The 15,147-nt window shown below is 29.6% G+C and overlaps 1 protein-coding gene across 1 annotated transcript; it reads right to left on the bottom strand.

The window, feature by feature from the left end:
- Window positions 1-6,309: 6,309 nt before the first annotated feature.
- LOC107456169 (techylectin-5A-like) lies at window positions 6,310-14,770 on the bottom strand. Its single transcript, XM_087151718.1, has 5 exons — window positions 14,648-14,770; window positions 13,708-13,862; window positions 11,003-11,108; window positions 8,758-8,919; window positions 6,310-6,766 (listed from the first exon to the last, which is right to left on the bottom strand). The coding sequence occupies exons 1-5, from the start codon at window positions 14,718-14,720 to the stop codon at window positions 6,513-6,515; spliced, it is 750 nt and encodes a 249-aa protein (XP_087007844.1). The 5' UTR covers window positions 14,721-14,770; the 3' UTR covers window positions 6,310-6,512.
- Between the last annotated feature and the right edge of the window lie 377 nt (window positions 14,771-15,147).

Below are 15,147 nucleotides of genomic sequence, written 5' to 3'. Positions count from 1 at the left end.
GGTATAAACGAGGTATATTTTTAGGGTAAAAAGGAGGTTGTTATTTAAATACGTCGTTAGGTTGAAAAGGGTGCAAATGAATACCTCAAATATACCTTAAATATACCTCCAGAGGTAATTATTTTTCAACCTCAGGTATCTAATTTTACGCTTGTAGAGGTATATATTTATCAACCTGTGGTGTGTCGTTTTACACTTCTGGTTGTTATAAATCAACCTCAGGTGTATTTTGTTCTACCTCAGGTGATTATTTTTCAACCTCAGGTATCTAATTTTATGCTTGTAGAGGTATATATTTATCAACCTGTGGTGTGTCGTTTTACACTTCTGGTTGTTATAAATCAACCTCAGGTGTATTTTGCTCTACCTCAGGTAATTATTTTTCAACATCAGGTATCTAATTTTATGCTTGTAGAGGTATATATTTGTCAACCTAAGGTGTGCCCTTTTACACTTCCGGTTGTTATAAATCAACCTGAAGTGTATTTTCAACGCTTGGAAAGGTTATTTTTTATTAACGACATGAGTTTCATGTTCTACCCTAAGTTATTATTTCGTAACTTCAAATATATATTTTTGTATTTTTAGAAGTATTAATTCATCAGCCAAAGAGGCGACATTTTACCCTTCAGGCTTATGTAGCTCACCCTAAAGCTGTTTTTTTAGTACTTACGAAGGGAAGGTGTTATACGGACCACCTAGTTTATTAATTTTTAACCACACTATAAAAAAAATTTAATATGTATAAAGGTATTATATATATTATATGAAGAATAATGTATATCATAACATTTTTTCACTAGTAGAGATCTTCATTTATCAATCTGAAGTTTTTAATATTAAACCTTCGGCAGTAATTGCCTCTTTTGTTAAGCTACAAAAGAAACTTTCAAATGCCTAATCCTTCTATAATTTTATTAGATTGAATTAAATAATCTTAAAATAACACTTATCCAAATCCTACAATTAGTAAAATTTATTTATGGGAACTCATATTTTAGAAGATAGTTGTCTAGGATGCTTGAATTTCTAAAGCTATAAAACTACAAATTAAAATAATTAGTCAGCTGAAATTCAAATTACTTTCATTTAAAACTAAAATTTTATTTTATTTTTTTTACAAACCAACAAAATTATTTTAAATACTGTTTCCGTCTACCTGTTGAAACTTGTAATTATTGGAACCTAAGAGAAAAAAATATGAATCAGTAAGAAAGTCATAATTTCAATAATAGTGGGAAGTTTTAAAATATTAAAATATTAGAAATTGTTTTTTTATGACTTAAATTAACTGGATGAAATTAATTTTCTTTTTCAGATTAATAGTATTACTCTTCTGCCATTTCCATTCAATCCTCGCAGCTAAAAAGCATGACAGGTACCACTGCCACAAAATAAAATACACTGAAGACAGTACTACCATTAACAACATTTACAGAAATTCAAATATATAATTCCACAATCTTATTATGTAGATTTAACATTTTTTATTTTTCTATACATCTGGTATCATTATGGTACTTGTAAATTTGATAATTAGATTTTCTTTCTTTTTCTCTTACAAATCTTTAAACTCGATAAACCTAGTCTATATTTTTAAACTTTTTGTCAGACTTCATGAAACTAATAGCTTTTTTATAAATTTTTGACTCTGATTCTGAAAAGGACTTCCGTTATTGTCAATCACATCAGAGTTTCTTAAAAAATGGTTATTTTAGTATTTTTTAATCAATGTGATCAAGAATCAACAATCGTTTAATAAATTAAAATTTCAAAGTTATGTACCAATTTTTATTCTTTTTTTAACCTCAATCGAACAGAGCAAATTACAAGCTGATAAAGAGCATTTATTTCAAAGTTGTGAGTAATTTTATGTGAGGAAAATGTCTCTAAGAGAGAATGATTTGAAATAATACTTTTAAAATAAGTTGAGTACAATATCTCCTATATAACTTATAATACCGAGCAGAATAAAACTAATAGTTAGTTGTTACAAACATGTGCTTGAAAATAAAAACACATCCGTAGGATGAAATTCAAAAAAATGCATAATACTTTCAACAATAAATGTTTTTATTTGCAATTGATTTTATTTAATTCAGCATTAAAATTGCATAAGAAACTATACTGACTTATTTCTAAATAATTTAAGATTTCCGAAAGTCGCTAATTTTTGAAGTAGTGAACCATAAACAGCAGCATAAAGATGCTCATAACCTTGAAGCAAATTGTCATATAAACTTGAAATCGGGTTTAATTGAATTCTGCTCAATATTCTAATAAGTAATAACAATCTGCTTAGTAAATAATTAACGTAGGTAGATTGCAAAAAAATAACATGTAGTGAATATAGCAGTTTTTTGTGATCAAACATAAAAAAGTGAGCTAGTACAGTTACTAGTTGTCAATTATCAAATATCTAGCAAACTATTGTTATCAACAATTACATAAATTCCATAGTTTATTAGAAGAGATTACTTTTTCTTTTTGGTATAAATTCAGAACTATTTCCTAGGGAAAGCCTGAGTTTTATATATATATATATATATATATATATATATATATATATATATATATATATATATATATATATATATATATATATATATATATTACAAAAAGAAATTACGTGTTAATCAGATTTAAAATCAGTGTTATTTATACACATTTTCACTCATAAACAACAATATAAACTTTGCAGGAGATATCCAAGCAAACGATAAGCGTACAGCTATAGTCGAATTTCAGAGCAAAACTGCTATTTTAAGCGAAATTACGATCATTTTACTCAATTAATCAGCTTGCATACTGCTCGTTAAAACATATGCATTTAAGCAAAATAAAAAGAATAGTTATATCTGAATAAACTACAAACAATAAAATATACTGTGCGTAACCTGCTGTAACGATTGATTAGTAACGTTACCCTAAACAGCGACGAGGAATATTTCGATTGTTCTCTCTTATTGCTAAGCCTACACCAATAGCCTCTAAGAATATAATCATTTAAGATCACGACACGTCTTTAAAACAAAAATAATAAAATTTAGGTTTGAAAATTGAAACATGTTTGATTAAAAGTGATAAAACTAAATTAATAAATGTCAAGCACACTTACCGAATTTCGAATAGACTTTCGATTGTCAACACACACGCCATTTGCCGGCTCGCACGGAACTCTGGGAAGTGAGCTAGTAAATATGAATTGTACTTTAAACAACCTTAAAACAAGCTTAGGTATAAATAAAATGACTTCATGCACCTCAATAAATACCTCACTCTCTTTAGTTGAAATAAGGTATACTTTTTTTATACCTCGTAAATACCTCACTCTCGTTAGTTGAAATAAGGTTGATTTTTTTATACCTCATAAATACCTCTTTTGTTACAAGTGTAAGAAAAACAACCTGGTATACCTTAAAAACCACCTTATCAGACTGTTTGATATGAAGTGAATTTTAAACAACCTCAAAACATGCAGAAGTGCATATAAAACAACATCGTATACCCTAATTACAACCTTTACGAGGTATAATTTTTATTGCTGTTTTCTGAGCAACCTTAAATATACCTCAAATATACCTCAAAACAACCTCGATACTTCAAATCAACCTTAAATATACCTTAAATTTTCGTAAGGGTCCGTTGACTCCTCTATACGATGGACCTTTCAAGGACCTTTTCTCTCGACAAGGACCACAAGGACCTTTTCTCTCGACGATGGACCTTTTCTCTCAACAAGGTAAGCATTTCACTCTAAAAATTGGATCCCGCACAGCTACAATTAGTATAGATTGTCTCAAGCCTGCCTTTTTGGAAACTTCCAATCCTTTGAATTCTTCAAAATTCGAATTTCAACCTCAAGTGTTTACCAGGAGTGGTAGACGTGTAAAATTTAGAATTCTCTAGTTCCATAACTACGGTATTTGGAGGGGGAGTTTCTGTTTTGCAATCAGCGTACTTGGTTCGAGTAGCAAAGTTCATGCTCAAGCCAACCTACAAACTTTAAAGATCTCAAAGTATTTTTAAGTAATCTCTTAAATGAGCTGAACAGAAGTTCAAGAAATGAAATGTGATCATCGAAAAACTTCGTTACCATCGAAATCATAGCCATACTTTGTTCTTTTCTTTCCTCTTTTCGTAATCTGCTTTACGTTTTTCTTCAGTTTTTACTTGCTCGATTATTATTGTATGTTTGTAATTTTGCTGTTAAGTTTTTATTAAAGCATTAAAGCATTAAATTTAGCATTTCTCCTTTTTGTTATCTTTGGCAACAGACTTAACTAAGCATGCAGACTTGTAATAAGCGCAACCGATTTCTCGCCAAAGTACCTTAAGCAATAACTATAGATAAAATTGTTAACAGTACTGTTATAAATTTGAAAATGGTACTAGCTCAATTTTGTGAATATCCTTTGTTTATGTGGCTGGATATTTCTGACGAACCTCAAATAATCAGATTAATACGAAAAATTGCCAGAAAATTGCGTAATTCTAACATAATTTAAGGAGAAAATAACGTCCAATGTATTTTCTATGATAGGCTAGGTTTGGAGACATTTTATAGACTTGGCAAATATCTTGGCAATTTAGCGACCATTTTGCAACTAGATGATGTGATGGAGCCAATATTTACGGAGTTAAGCAAAAGCATTTAGAATCGTGTCGAAAGTTCCGGGATTTTGACGCCGAATCTATACAAAGAGGGGTGTGTCTCGTTCTGAGGGAATAGTTAAACCGTGACTGCAGTATGGCTCTGACCTGAATTAGTTCATTGGCCTGTCTGAAGTTTTGTTAGCCTGAATTTTGATGTATTACGCTGTTATTTGAGGTGATTTTGCGAGCCGTTAATAGTGATATTTTCTGGAAGTTCCTGCTAGAAAAATTTTGAAGTCATAAGTTCTATCTTATTCGTCTCAGATCCAAACGAACTTCCGTGTTGGTGCAATAGCATACCTTAGCTCAGAAGTTCTAAAAGCTTACTAACTCAATAATTTCTAATTACGTAATGATATTACAGGAAATTTATTTAATTCATTCATCTTTTCTTCATTGTTTGAAACAAAAAAAATGTAATTTTGTGTAATAACATGAAACTGAAGGAATTATAGGTCCAATAAAAGCTATAACAGACAAAATTATTGTTTTGTTGAAAACTTTTTTTGTGCACTAAAAATCCGTTGAGATGGATTCGCAAATCTGCATTGTAGGACCTTCAGTTCAACAAATCTATTTGTATAGCTGGTTTTATGTTAAGATAGCTATTTAAACACTTTACACACCATTTAATCTTTATCAGGTCAAATTTTATTTGTTTGTAGAATGTAAACAGAAGTTAATTTTTTTTCTATGAGAAATTAAATTCAATGACTGATCAGATTTCGGTGGGAGAAAAAAAAAGCTGGATTGATTCCGAGCAAAATTACTATAAACAGGTGTTTTCTAAAGACCATCCTTAATTTATATTTTTAGAAACTAAAAGTATATGCAATAAAAACAGCAAACTAATGTTTAAACGTTAGCGAAAGTACGTTGTAGAAATATGACAAACCGCTAATAGATAAACTCGGGTGAAGCATTAAAACCTGTATAATTGCCTGTTGAAATTTGAGCATGTTTCTAATAATCATCCATAGATACCTCTCCGATCTTTAGTTATCAAATAGAAGTTATTGTTTTATACACTCGCATGTCTTAAGAGTTACTTTTTAATAATTATAGTGTCTTTGGTTTTTCCTCACTCATGTGCTGATTTCGATATGCATACTTGTATTGTTTTTATTCCTATCAAGGTGGAGTGCAATCCATTGGAAATTCTTCCAATGCTTCAGTCATGGTATAATATGTGCCGTTAGTATAATTATAAACGAGTCACCCAGGACTACTTTTGTAAACGTTGACTCATGAGTTGTCCTCGAGTTACAGTAACCTGCCAAATGATACCGAATGAAGTTAATCTTTATTTTGATGAGATGAACTGCTAAAAATATGCTGTACCGAATTGTAAAGTCACCGGCAAGAACAAGAAGTAGTAATATATAAAAACAAACAGGAATTATTTTAGCTTTATTAATTATGTTGACTTACGTCTTTGAATCGGAAGATTTCATAGTGATGTTTATTCTATTGTTTTATTGATTGTTTGCTTTTTACACCAGATACGAAAACTGGGGTTTCAATTAATTTTCAATGTAAACATAATAAACTAAAATGATGGAAGGACAACTAAAATGATCCATGTGCAAACCTTCCCTCTTTGAGGTGGTGTTGCTCAAGCTCGAAGCATTGAAACAGCAATCCAGAAACTTATTTTAGATCAGTGGTGCATACTTTATTAAAAGACAAGAAATGCGTAAACATAATTTATAGCAAATAAAGTAAAGTTAAATGTAATAAAAACATCAAGTTTCACAATAAAAATACAGAAAATCTAGTGCCTTTGTAAATGTGAATGCTCAGACTGTAAATAACTGTGCATTCTGTTATTTAGATAGACGTTGCAAAAATTTTATTTAATAATCATTTGGCCGAATTTTAATTTCAACAGTGGATAAAGAAACGTGAAAGCCTTTCCAATGTACCCATATTGTGGCATTCCACATGTTTTCTTTATAATAGCCATTCAAATACAGACCATTTAAATTAGCCTTATAACAGACAGACTGATACCACCATCCTCCTTTATGTACTTTTGCGCAGTTCATCGGTCCTGCTTCCCGGTCTCTTGTCGAAAAAATCCCGTTATTATGATGTGACATAGCATCACCTATTATAATTATAACACAATTATTTAGAATTATTTCATGAGTTATATCGTAAAATAATAGGTTTTATAATCAGCGTTAAGAGGTAATAATTTTAATGAATGACAGTTCTTTAGAAATAATGAACGCAATAAATATATTGAGTAATTCTGACAATCTGAGGAATTACAGTTGTGTGTATCTCTAAATGTACTTCAAAAAAAAGAGGATCTTCGTTACTTATGGATAACAAAGGAGTTATGCAGAATTAAGTTAAAGTCTTAATTTTTATGTTTTCTAATGTAAGTTTGTTATTTAAATACTCACTCATATCTATGTGTGAAGAGTGTTTATACGCACGTCTGTGCACCATATGATGTTCTAAACTAATCTGTACCGAAATTGTTTTCAACCAATTTTGTAATGTTGATAAATACTGATTTATTTATTATTTACTTTTTTTCACTAACTGAGAGTAATTTCTTACTCTTGTTCAGGCAGTTACCCTTTGACGCAGAATTTTTATTAAACATACGTTTCATCATTTTTTTATTATTTTGTATAAATTTAGGTCAAAATAAGCAAAAAATACTATATTGATCATTTTAATAATTTATGGTTATGAAATATGGCATGAAGCACCTGTGTCTTTTCTGCGATGGAGGTAAATTTTGGCACACTTCAAAACAATAAATTTTCAATTTTGCACTTATTTGCAGTTATTTAGATCTACAAGACATCGTTATTCATCATTAAAATTTCTTGCATTTACAAAATCAATTACTGATACATTTTTTATTATGAATGAAAAAAAAATTCTTAACTACTTTATTTGGATTTTATATTTTTGTGCTAGTGTAATTCCAATAATCAAACAGATATTTATTTTGTTAATTATTAGACTGTTTTTGTAATTAAAAAATGCCAATGTCAAAATTTTGCAAGTAATTAGAAATATATATATATATATATAGATGTGTATATACATAGATGTGTATATATATATATATATATAGATGTGTATATATACATATATATATATATATATATATATATATATATATATATATATATATATATATATATATATATATATATATATATATATATATATATATATATATATATATATACATATAAATGGGTTATATATCCGATGTCCCATCTGCGTCAGAGTGTTAACTAGATAGAGGTTAGTTTCTCTTCGATGAAACAGCTAGAAATTATACCTATTCCGATACTTGAAGCGAAAGTCAGAGTGTTTCGTAGATCTGTTCAGAGATCAGTTTAATTAATTACTATCAGTTTATTTAATAAAGTACTTATAAATAAAATTATTTTATTTAATAAAGTTAAAATTAGTTTATTTTATAAAATACTTTAGTATCCAATGTGAGCGAGCTTAGAGAATTCTACTTGCTCAATCGAAATAATTAATTTTTAAAACATATATAACACTTACTACCACGTTTGCAAACAAACATCTTAAATAAATTTCTATTGACTTACAGTATTCGATCCATAATTGAAACCTGAAATTTTTTTAAAAAAAATTGAAATTTTTAATTAATTAACTAATAGTTTGAAGGCTCTGCTCTTTATTGGCTGACACTTGCCAGCATCGTCATTACGTCAGAGAGAATCATCCTTAAGTATTAGAAATCTCGATTTTAACTTATCATTCCTGTTTAACTTATAGCTCAGTTCTCAAAAAAAATTTCAGAAAGGAAGTAGAGATACCAAAGTCAGAGGCTGATTTACTTTCTTGAGTGGAATAAATCAGTCAATTGCAACTTTATGATTGTAAATAGCAACTAGTCGTTTGCTTTATTGCTATAGGATGAAACGCATTTTCTAAAAATATATTCCTATTGGTTGCAACCTAACTAAAATGATCATTGACGTCTTTATTCGTTTGATATTTCACTTCTTTGTTGCCAGCGCAAAAAAGGTTATTTCTTCGATTTTAGCAACATACGCATTAGCGTCCTAAATATATATATATATAACCAACCTGCAGTTCCACTATAATCTGTTATATGCAATTTGTATTTATAATCTTCATCCTCTATCCAAAAATTGTTATAAAGTGCATGAGCAGTCTCATTATCTGTTCCCAAATCAAAACGAGCTGAATACCTCTTTTGGTAAGTCAAGGCATGGATGTTGTCATTTCCTAAAAGTATTATTTTTAACAGAATCAACTAAAGGTAATAGTTTTAATTAATATAACATTTATGATACATATAAAAACTAATGATTTCAAAAAATCAAATTGTTTTCAAAATAAAGAGAGGAGCAATTTGTTTACTGATGCATTTAAAAAGAAAAGTGATGTAAATAGTCACGTTTTGCTGTCATAGCTTATATTATAGCTTACTATCATAGCTGTTGGCCTATTTGAAGGGATTGGTGCTATAGTTAAGCTCAGATTAACAAATTGTTGATGAGAGCCAAATTAATTAACGAAGACATTTTTTATGATAATATGGTAACAAATGTTAGACCCGGTGAGATAGCTACCTGCTCTATTTATTACTCAGGAAAAAATTAATTTTGTAATGAAAAAAGAAAATGTTTCCTTTTTTAGAAACAGTACAGTTAGAGATTATGACAGTAATCTAAAAACTGTGGCTTCAGTTAATCAGATTAGTGGTCAAAAATTTGGTCACTTGAAATTTATCTGTATTTCTGCCTGTTTCCTAATTAATCTGGACTTAACTGTCACATCCTGATTCTGATGTTTGAAAAGAGAGTCACACTTTGGAAAGGAGTGTGAAGAAGTTTTTTTTTTCTACTGGCAGGCACTGAATTTTGAATCTTTGCCTATACTATGCCAGAATTGGTGCTCATTTCGCGTTACCCAGTGGGAACCTGTGAACCAAAGTCACGGAGGCGAGCAACATTGCCCACGCCACACTGCCACAAATCCGTTTTATAGGGTGGGCCACATTCACACATCATACACACACACACACAATAGAGGACAGCACAAAAAGAGAGAGAAACATCCATGCCCAGAGCGGGATTCGAACCCGCAGCCTATGGCTTCGCAGTCAGGCACGCTAACCGCTCGTCCACCAGGCCGGCGAGTGTGAAGAAGTTGAAAAGAGCTTTAATTATATTTTGCAGCAACCTTTTTCACCACAAAGCACGCCAACTAGAAATTGTGACCCTATGGCAAGCGTGGAACGCAAGAAGTTTTCATTAAATTACTTTTATTTATTTAAATTCACTGAGGCAACATTCCAAGTCCGAATCAGTTTGAAAGTCAGAATCAGAAATAAGTAAAATTTTTGACGTAAAATATCTCAAACTATATAGTAAGTAAAATTCATAAATAATTTTTCTTTTAAATTTTAAATAAAATTTTTCATTAGACCATATCTCAGGATGCGAGGGTGACCAGTGTTCCTTCACTATGAAAGTCCATGGCGTATGGGAGAGTGGCTGATTTTAGAAAGTACTTGAGTGCGGTGAGTTATAAAGAGAAAAAAGTAAAATATATTGCGTATTTTCAAAAAAATAGGCAATTTAAATTTGAATAACGTTTTGAATTTTTACATGGATGATTGTAAGTAATCTTCTTGTGAAATATTTCAAAAAGTTGTGACTAAAATAGTAACTGTAGCTGCAATGTAAGTCTATGGTTTAAAATCAAAACAGTGACTTATAGATTAGATTTTGAAATGAAATAGAATAAGTGGCACCCTGAACATTTGAAAATATTCAACCTTTATATTTAATTTTATTAGCCGAGAATATACCAAAAATATTATATTTTATTGGCATAGATAATTGAAAAAAGTTTGGCATTTCTGCCCTTAATACTTTGTTAACTTAAATGTCTAGAAGTTAAAGAGGGCAATGAAATAGTTTTCTAAGCTACCTTTTGTACCCTTTGTGCATTTGTTTCATATTTATTAAAAAAAATCCCGGATGAAGATCATGCAACGTAGGACACCAATTTTCTAGTTTTTCTAACCTTATACACGTAAAGCAGGAAAATTGATTTGCGCTTTTACTTTTCACGTCTACTAAATCTTGCAAAACAAATCGTTTTCTTTTGTTTAAATCATTTTCTCTCTCTTTAAAAAAATTTACATTTACTCCATATGTAAGCACAGAAATCAAACTGTTAGTATTAAGTTTAACTTTTAAAAATGTGTTCTTTTCTCTAACATTTCGAGACTTCTTGTATTTTTATCAAAGTAAGAATTTTCTCCACTCGTAATAGTGGGAATTATCTTCAAACTTACCTAGCCAAAAGTCTCTTCTTAAACTTCCAAATCCCTCTTTGTACTGTTTCCAAGTTTTATAAAAATAATCAATTGGTCTTTTAAAGTCACCTCTTCTTTGAATTACCTGAAAATACTTAATAAGTTAAGTTTAACTAAATGCTATGCTATCAGAGACATACTTTTGAATTTTATTTACCGAATTACTTTCTCTACAGTACAAAATAATACTTATTTAAGTTTTCTTAGACATGCATAAGTGAAAGAATGTATATTTACACTTTTTCAAAAGTGGTCACTAAAAATAAGATTTTTCCGCCTTGAAAAGTTGGCAATTTCTTTCAATTTGACCCTATTTCTATCATTTATTAATAGCGTGTATGTTTCCAAATACAGGACTTTATTAATATTTCAATTTATACTATAATTTTCATAGCCTTTTCATTCGATAAATCGTCATTTAATAATTAATTAATACAGCATAAATTACAAAATAAGACAACAAAATTTGTATTTTTATTTTAAATGTTTATGGTTGTAAAGTACATTGAAGTTTCTGTAAGCTAATCTAATCACGGCAACTAACTTTGAACTGATGTTTTACGTCCTCTAATGGCACTCAATTCCCATAAAAATTTGAAGTTTATAAAAGTAAATCCTTACTTAGCCAAAAATGTCTATAATTCTTAAAATGATGTAATTTTTTAGGGCTTTAACAAAATCTGTCAAGATACGATTTAATTCTTTTACTTTCCAAAAATGTTTCTAAACATTAGAAAAAAGTTAGAGATCTTTTAAGATGTTTTGAGTGTTATAAATAAGCTTTTCATGAAATTTTAAAAAAAGTGTATGCAATTTTTTTCACTGCACTCAAATATAGCAGTATCCCTATCCTACTAAAGTACCCAACTATACATTATTGTTTGTAAACTATAACAAAGCACACAGCTAATATGTAATGCCGGTCACCTAATTTATCGTCCTGTGGCCTCAATAATAGTACAAGCTTTTATTTCTTTTAAAATTTATTACCTGAACTAAATGAATTTTATTTTATTTTATTACCGTCATTGAACAGCCGACCCTATTTCATGGGTTTACGACTACTAATGGTCAACTCCGTAGCCATGCAATTTTGAACCCAATACAGAAGACAAGGGACATCTTAGATCGAGTATTGGGAGAAATTTCGCCTTCGTGGAGGACTTTTTGATGGAGCTAACCCGCATTTGCGTTACATGGAGAGGATCTCCCGCGGTTTGCTTGGCGGCAAGGGGACTCTAACCCATGATCCGTCTACCACTGCGAATATTTCACGTCAGCACTGTGGTCGGTGCAAACCGGATGCGGAATTCGTGTCGACTGGGATTCGAACTCGGTTCACCTCATGGGAAGGCGAATGCTCTTAAAAAATGCTAAACAGGAGAGTGGGTCCATACACGCCACTAGATTGGAAAATCGCAGCAGAGCATTGCATTAATCAGAGTAGCAGAGAAAGGAAAGGAAATGTCTGAGATATTTCCGTTATGTAGTAACCCACAGTATGAATAGCACGTATGTACCACAGTATGTATAGTATGTATTTTTTTAAAAATGATACTCAATATGAAATATTAATAATAACACCATACATTTTTTTAAAAACCATTCGGTGCTTTAGTTCTAATTCAAACTTTTTGAATTATATTCATCGTGTTTTTTAACAATGATTTGTGCATCATTATACGTAAGTTAGAACCATAGAAGTCGTGTAGGAAGGGAACAGGGGAGGGGGGCATCCCCCCATAATTTTCTAAAACTTTAAAGGTGTTTCAATGTTGCTACTTTTTTAAAACCAGAACTAGAGAATATTTCTATAATAAATAATCAGAAATATCTCTATAAATAATTACTATTAAATAAATTTCATACGAATCACAACTTTCACACTACTTAATATAAATATAACGCACGTTTCTTTCGGATGTTTGATTAGAATATATTCATAACTGTTTTGCTTCCTTACTAATAAGCTTTTAAAAGTTTAGAGGATCAGATTACAAAATATATACATAACATTGGCAGATTATTGCGCTTAGTAAAATAGTAACATATATATATATATATATATATATATATATATATATATATATATATATATATATATATATATATATATATATATATATATATATATATATATATATATATATACTAGCTGAATGCCCGTTCTTCGCATGGGGTGAATAAAAAATAAGTAAAGTATCTATAGATCACAGTAAAGAAGCACTACGAAATCATGCTCGTAATCGTAACTGAAAAGCACATAGCGACACAATTAAAGAGCACAATGGAAAAACCTGATAAGTGACATATTTAATGGGAATTAATGAATCACTGGTTTTGCCTTTTTTTAAATCTTAACACAGCTAATCACATAAACTTTTAGTATGCTAGTATGATTTTTTTATTTCAAATTAGGCATTAAGGTTTTATTTTTCAGGTAGTTAGGTTTTATTTAAAATTAAAAACAATAAAGCGAAGAATTATTAGTTCGCTCTTAAATTGGTAATAAAATTGTTACGATACAACTTTTTTTTCTTTCTGAAAATGTCACTTATCTGCTTCTTCCACTAAATTTTTCAGTTAATATAGCTAAAATAATTTCAATTTATTTATTTATCATTTGTTGCCATTTACGGTAGCTTTACGTTATTGAAGTAAGTAAAACTTGTTTTTTGACTAACCGTCCATCCTCCGCCATCTGTTTCCATATCACAATAGACTTCGAATGAGGAACATCCTACATTCCTGCTTTTAGGGTAAACTTCGTAAATGCCACTTTTCCGGAAACCATTTTCAAAAATCTCAGCACAATCCACCGGCTTTTGATGAAGGTCACCTGTAGAAATGATACACTTGTTAAGAGAACGCTCGATTTCAAATCACTTCAAAATTGTTAATACAAAAAGTAGTTCAAAAGAAGTGAATAGGCCACTGTGAATGACCGAAATTGGTGATTGTTAACTTCTAGTGAATGTTGACAATCACATAGTCTCGTTGGTAAATGTCCGAAAGTACCACTGCTCGGTGTATATGCCCGGTATGCCCTACAGGAAAGTTTTTTTGGGTTCAGTTTAAATTTAATTTGATAGTCTTATTACTTTTCTAATCATGTAATCTATTATCGAAATTCCAATGAATAAGGAAGATAGAAGGTTTCTTTTTTTTCTTATTTGCAGATAACTTTTTACTTTCAGATGCATAATTTGAGCCCTTCGTATAGTGCGTAAATTATTTATTTTATAACAGCACATGATTTTTATGATGATATATGTCACCTACTGTATTAACTAATTTTTAAAAAAAATCCAGAAGTTAATTTTAATTTTATTTCAAAAAGAAAAATTTTTCTTTGAGTACTTGTGTTAAAATGGAGGAAGGGGAGAAATTCGACACCAGAATTTTAAAATATATCGTTTCAGTTTCTGTTATAAGTTAGGATGTAGTTTTTCAGAATTAATTTTTTGTTAACTGTAACTAATAATATCCATACTTAACCATGACTAATAATACCCATACTTCGTTAGATTGATATATTTCTTAAAGACAAATGTTGAATGGAATAAATAAATAATTTAATCTCCAGATTCTCTGTTTTTTTATAGTATTTATTATATTACTCACATTCTTGTTTCACATTTTGTGGAAGAAAAGAATTTTCATTCTGCAAATAGTTTACTTCATCAAAGTCATCCATGCACGCAGAGCCAAAACACAAAGAAAAAACAATTGAAAAAGCAATAACAGAATGCCTGAAATTTATAAATTATTATTATTTGTAACATTGGAATGCATATAATATAAACAAACCAAATTTACTTAAATCTTCACTTGAAAATTTTTACATATGTAAGTGCCCTGCACAAGCTGAAACAAACGCAGGAATTCACTCAAGCATAGAAGACACTATATATATATATATATATATTGCTCGAAATAGCTTGTTTAATTTCTTTTTCTATCGACGTAATTCAATAATATGTATCATATTTTAATAATAATAATACTAATGTATATATATATACATAGATTATATATATATACATTAGTATTATAATTATTATTAAAATATGATACATATTATTGAATTACGTCGATAGAAAAAGAAATTAAACATGCTAATT

Source organism: Parasteatoda tepidariorum, chromosome 9 (genome assembly GCF_982258835.1).
Source record: "Parasteatoda tepidariorum strain Cologne lab strain chromosome 9, Ptep-v5.0, whole genome shotgun sequence".
Lineage (NCBI taxonomy): Eukaryota > Metazoa > Arthropoda > Arachnida > Araneae > Theridiidae > Parasteatoda > Parasteatoda tepidariorum.
This window is presented reverse-complemented; position numbering and strand designations above follow the sequence as displayed.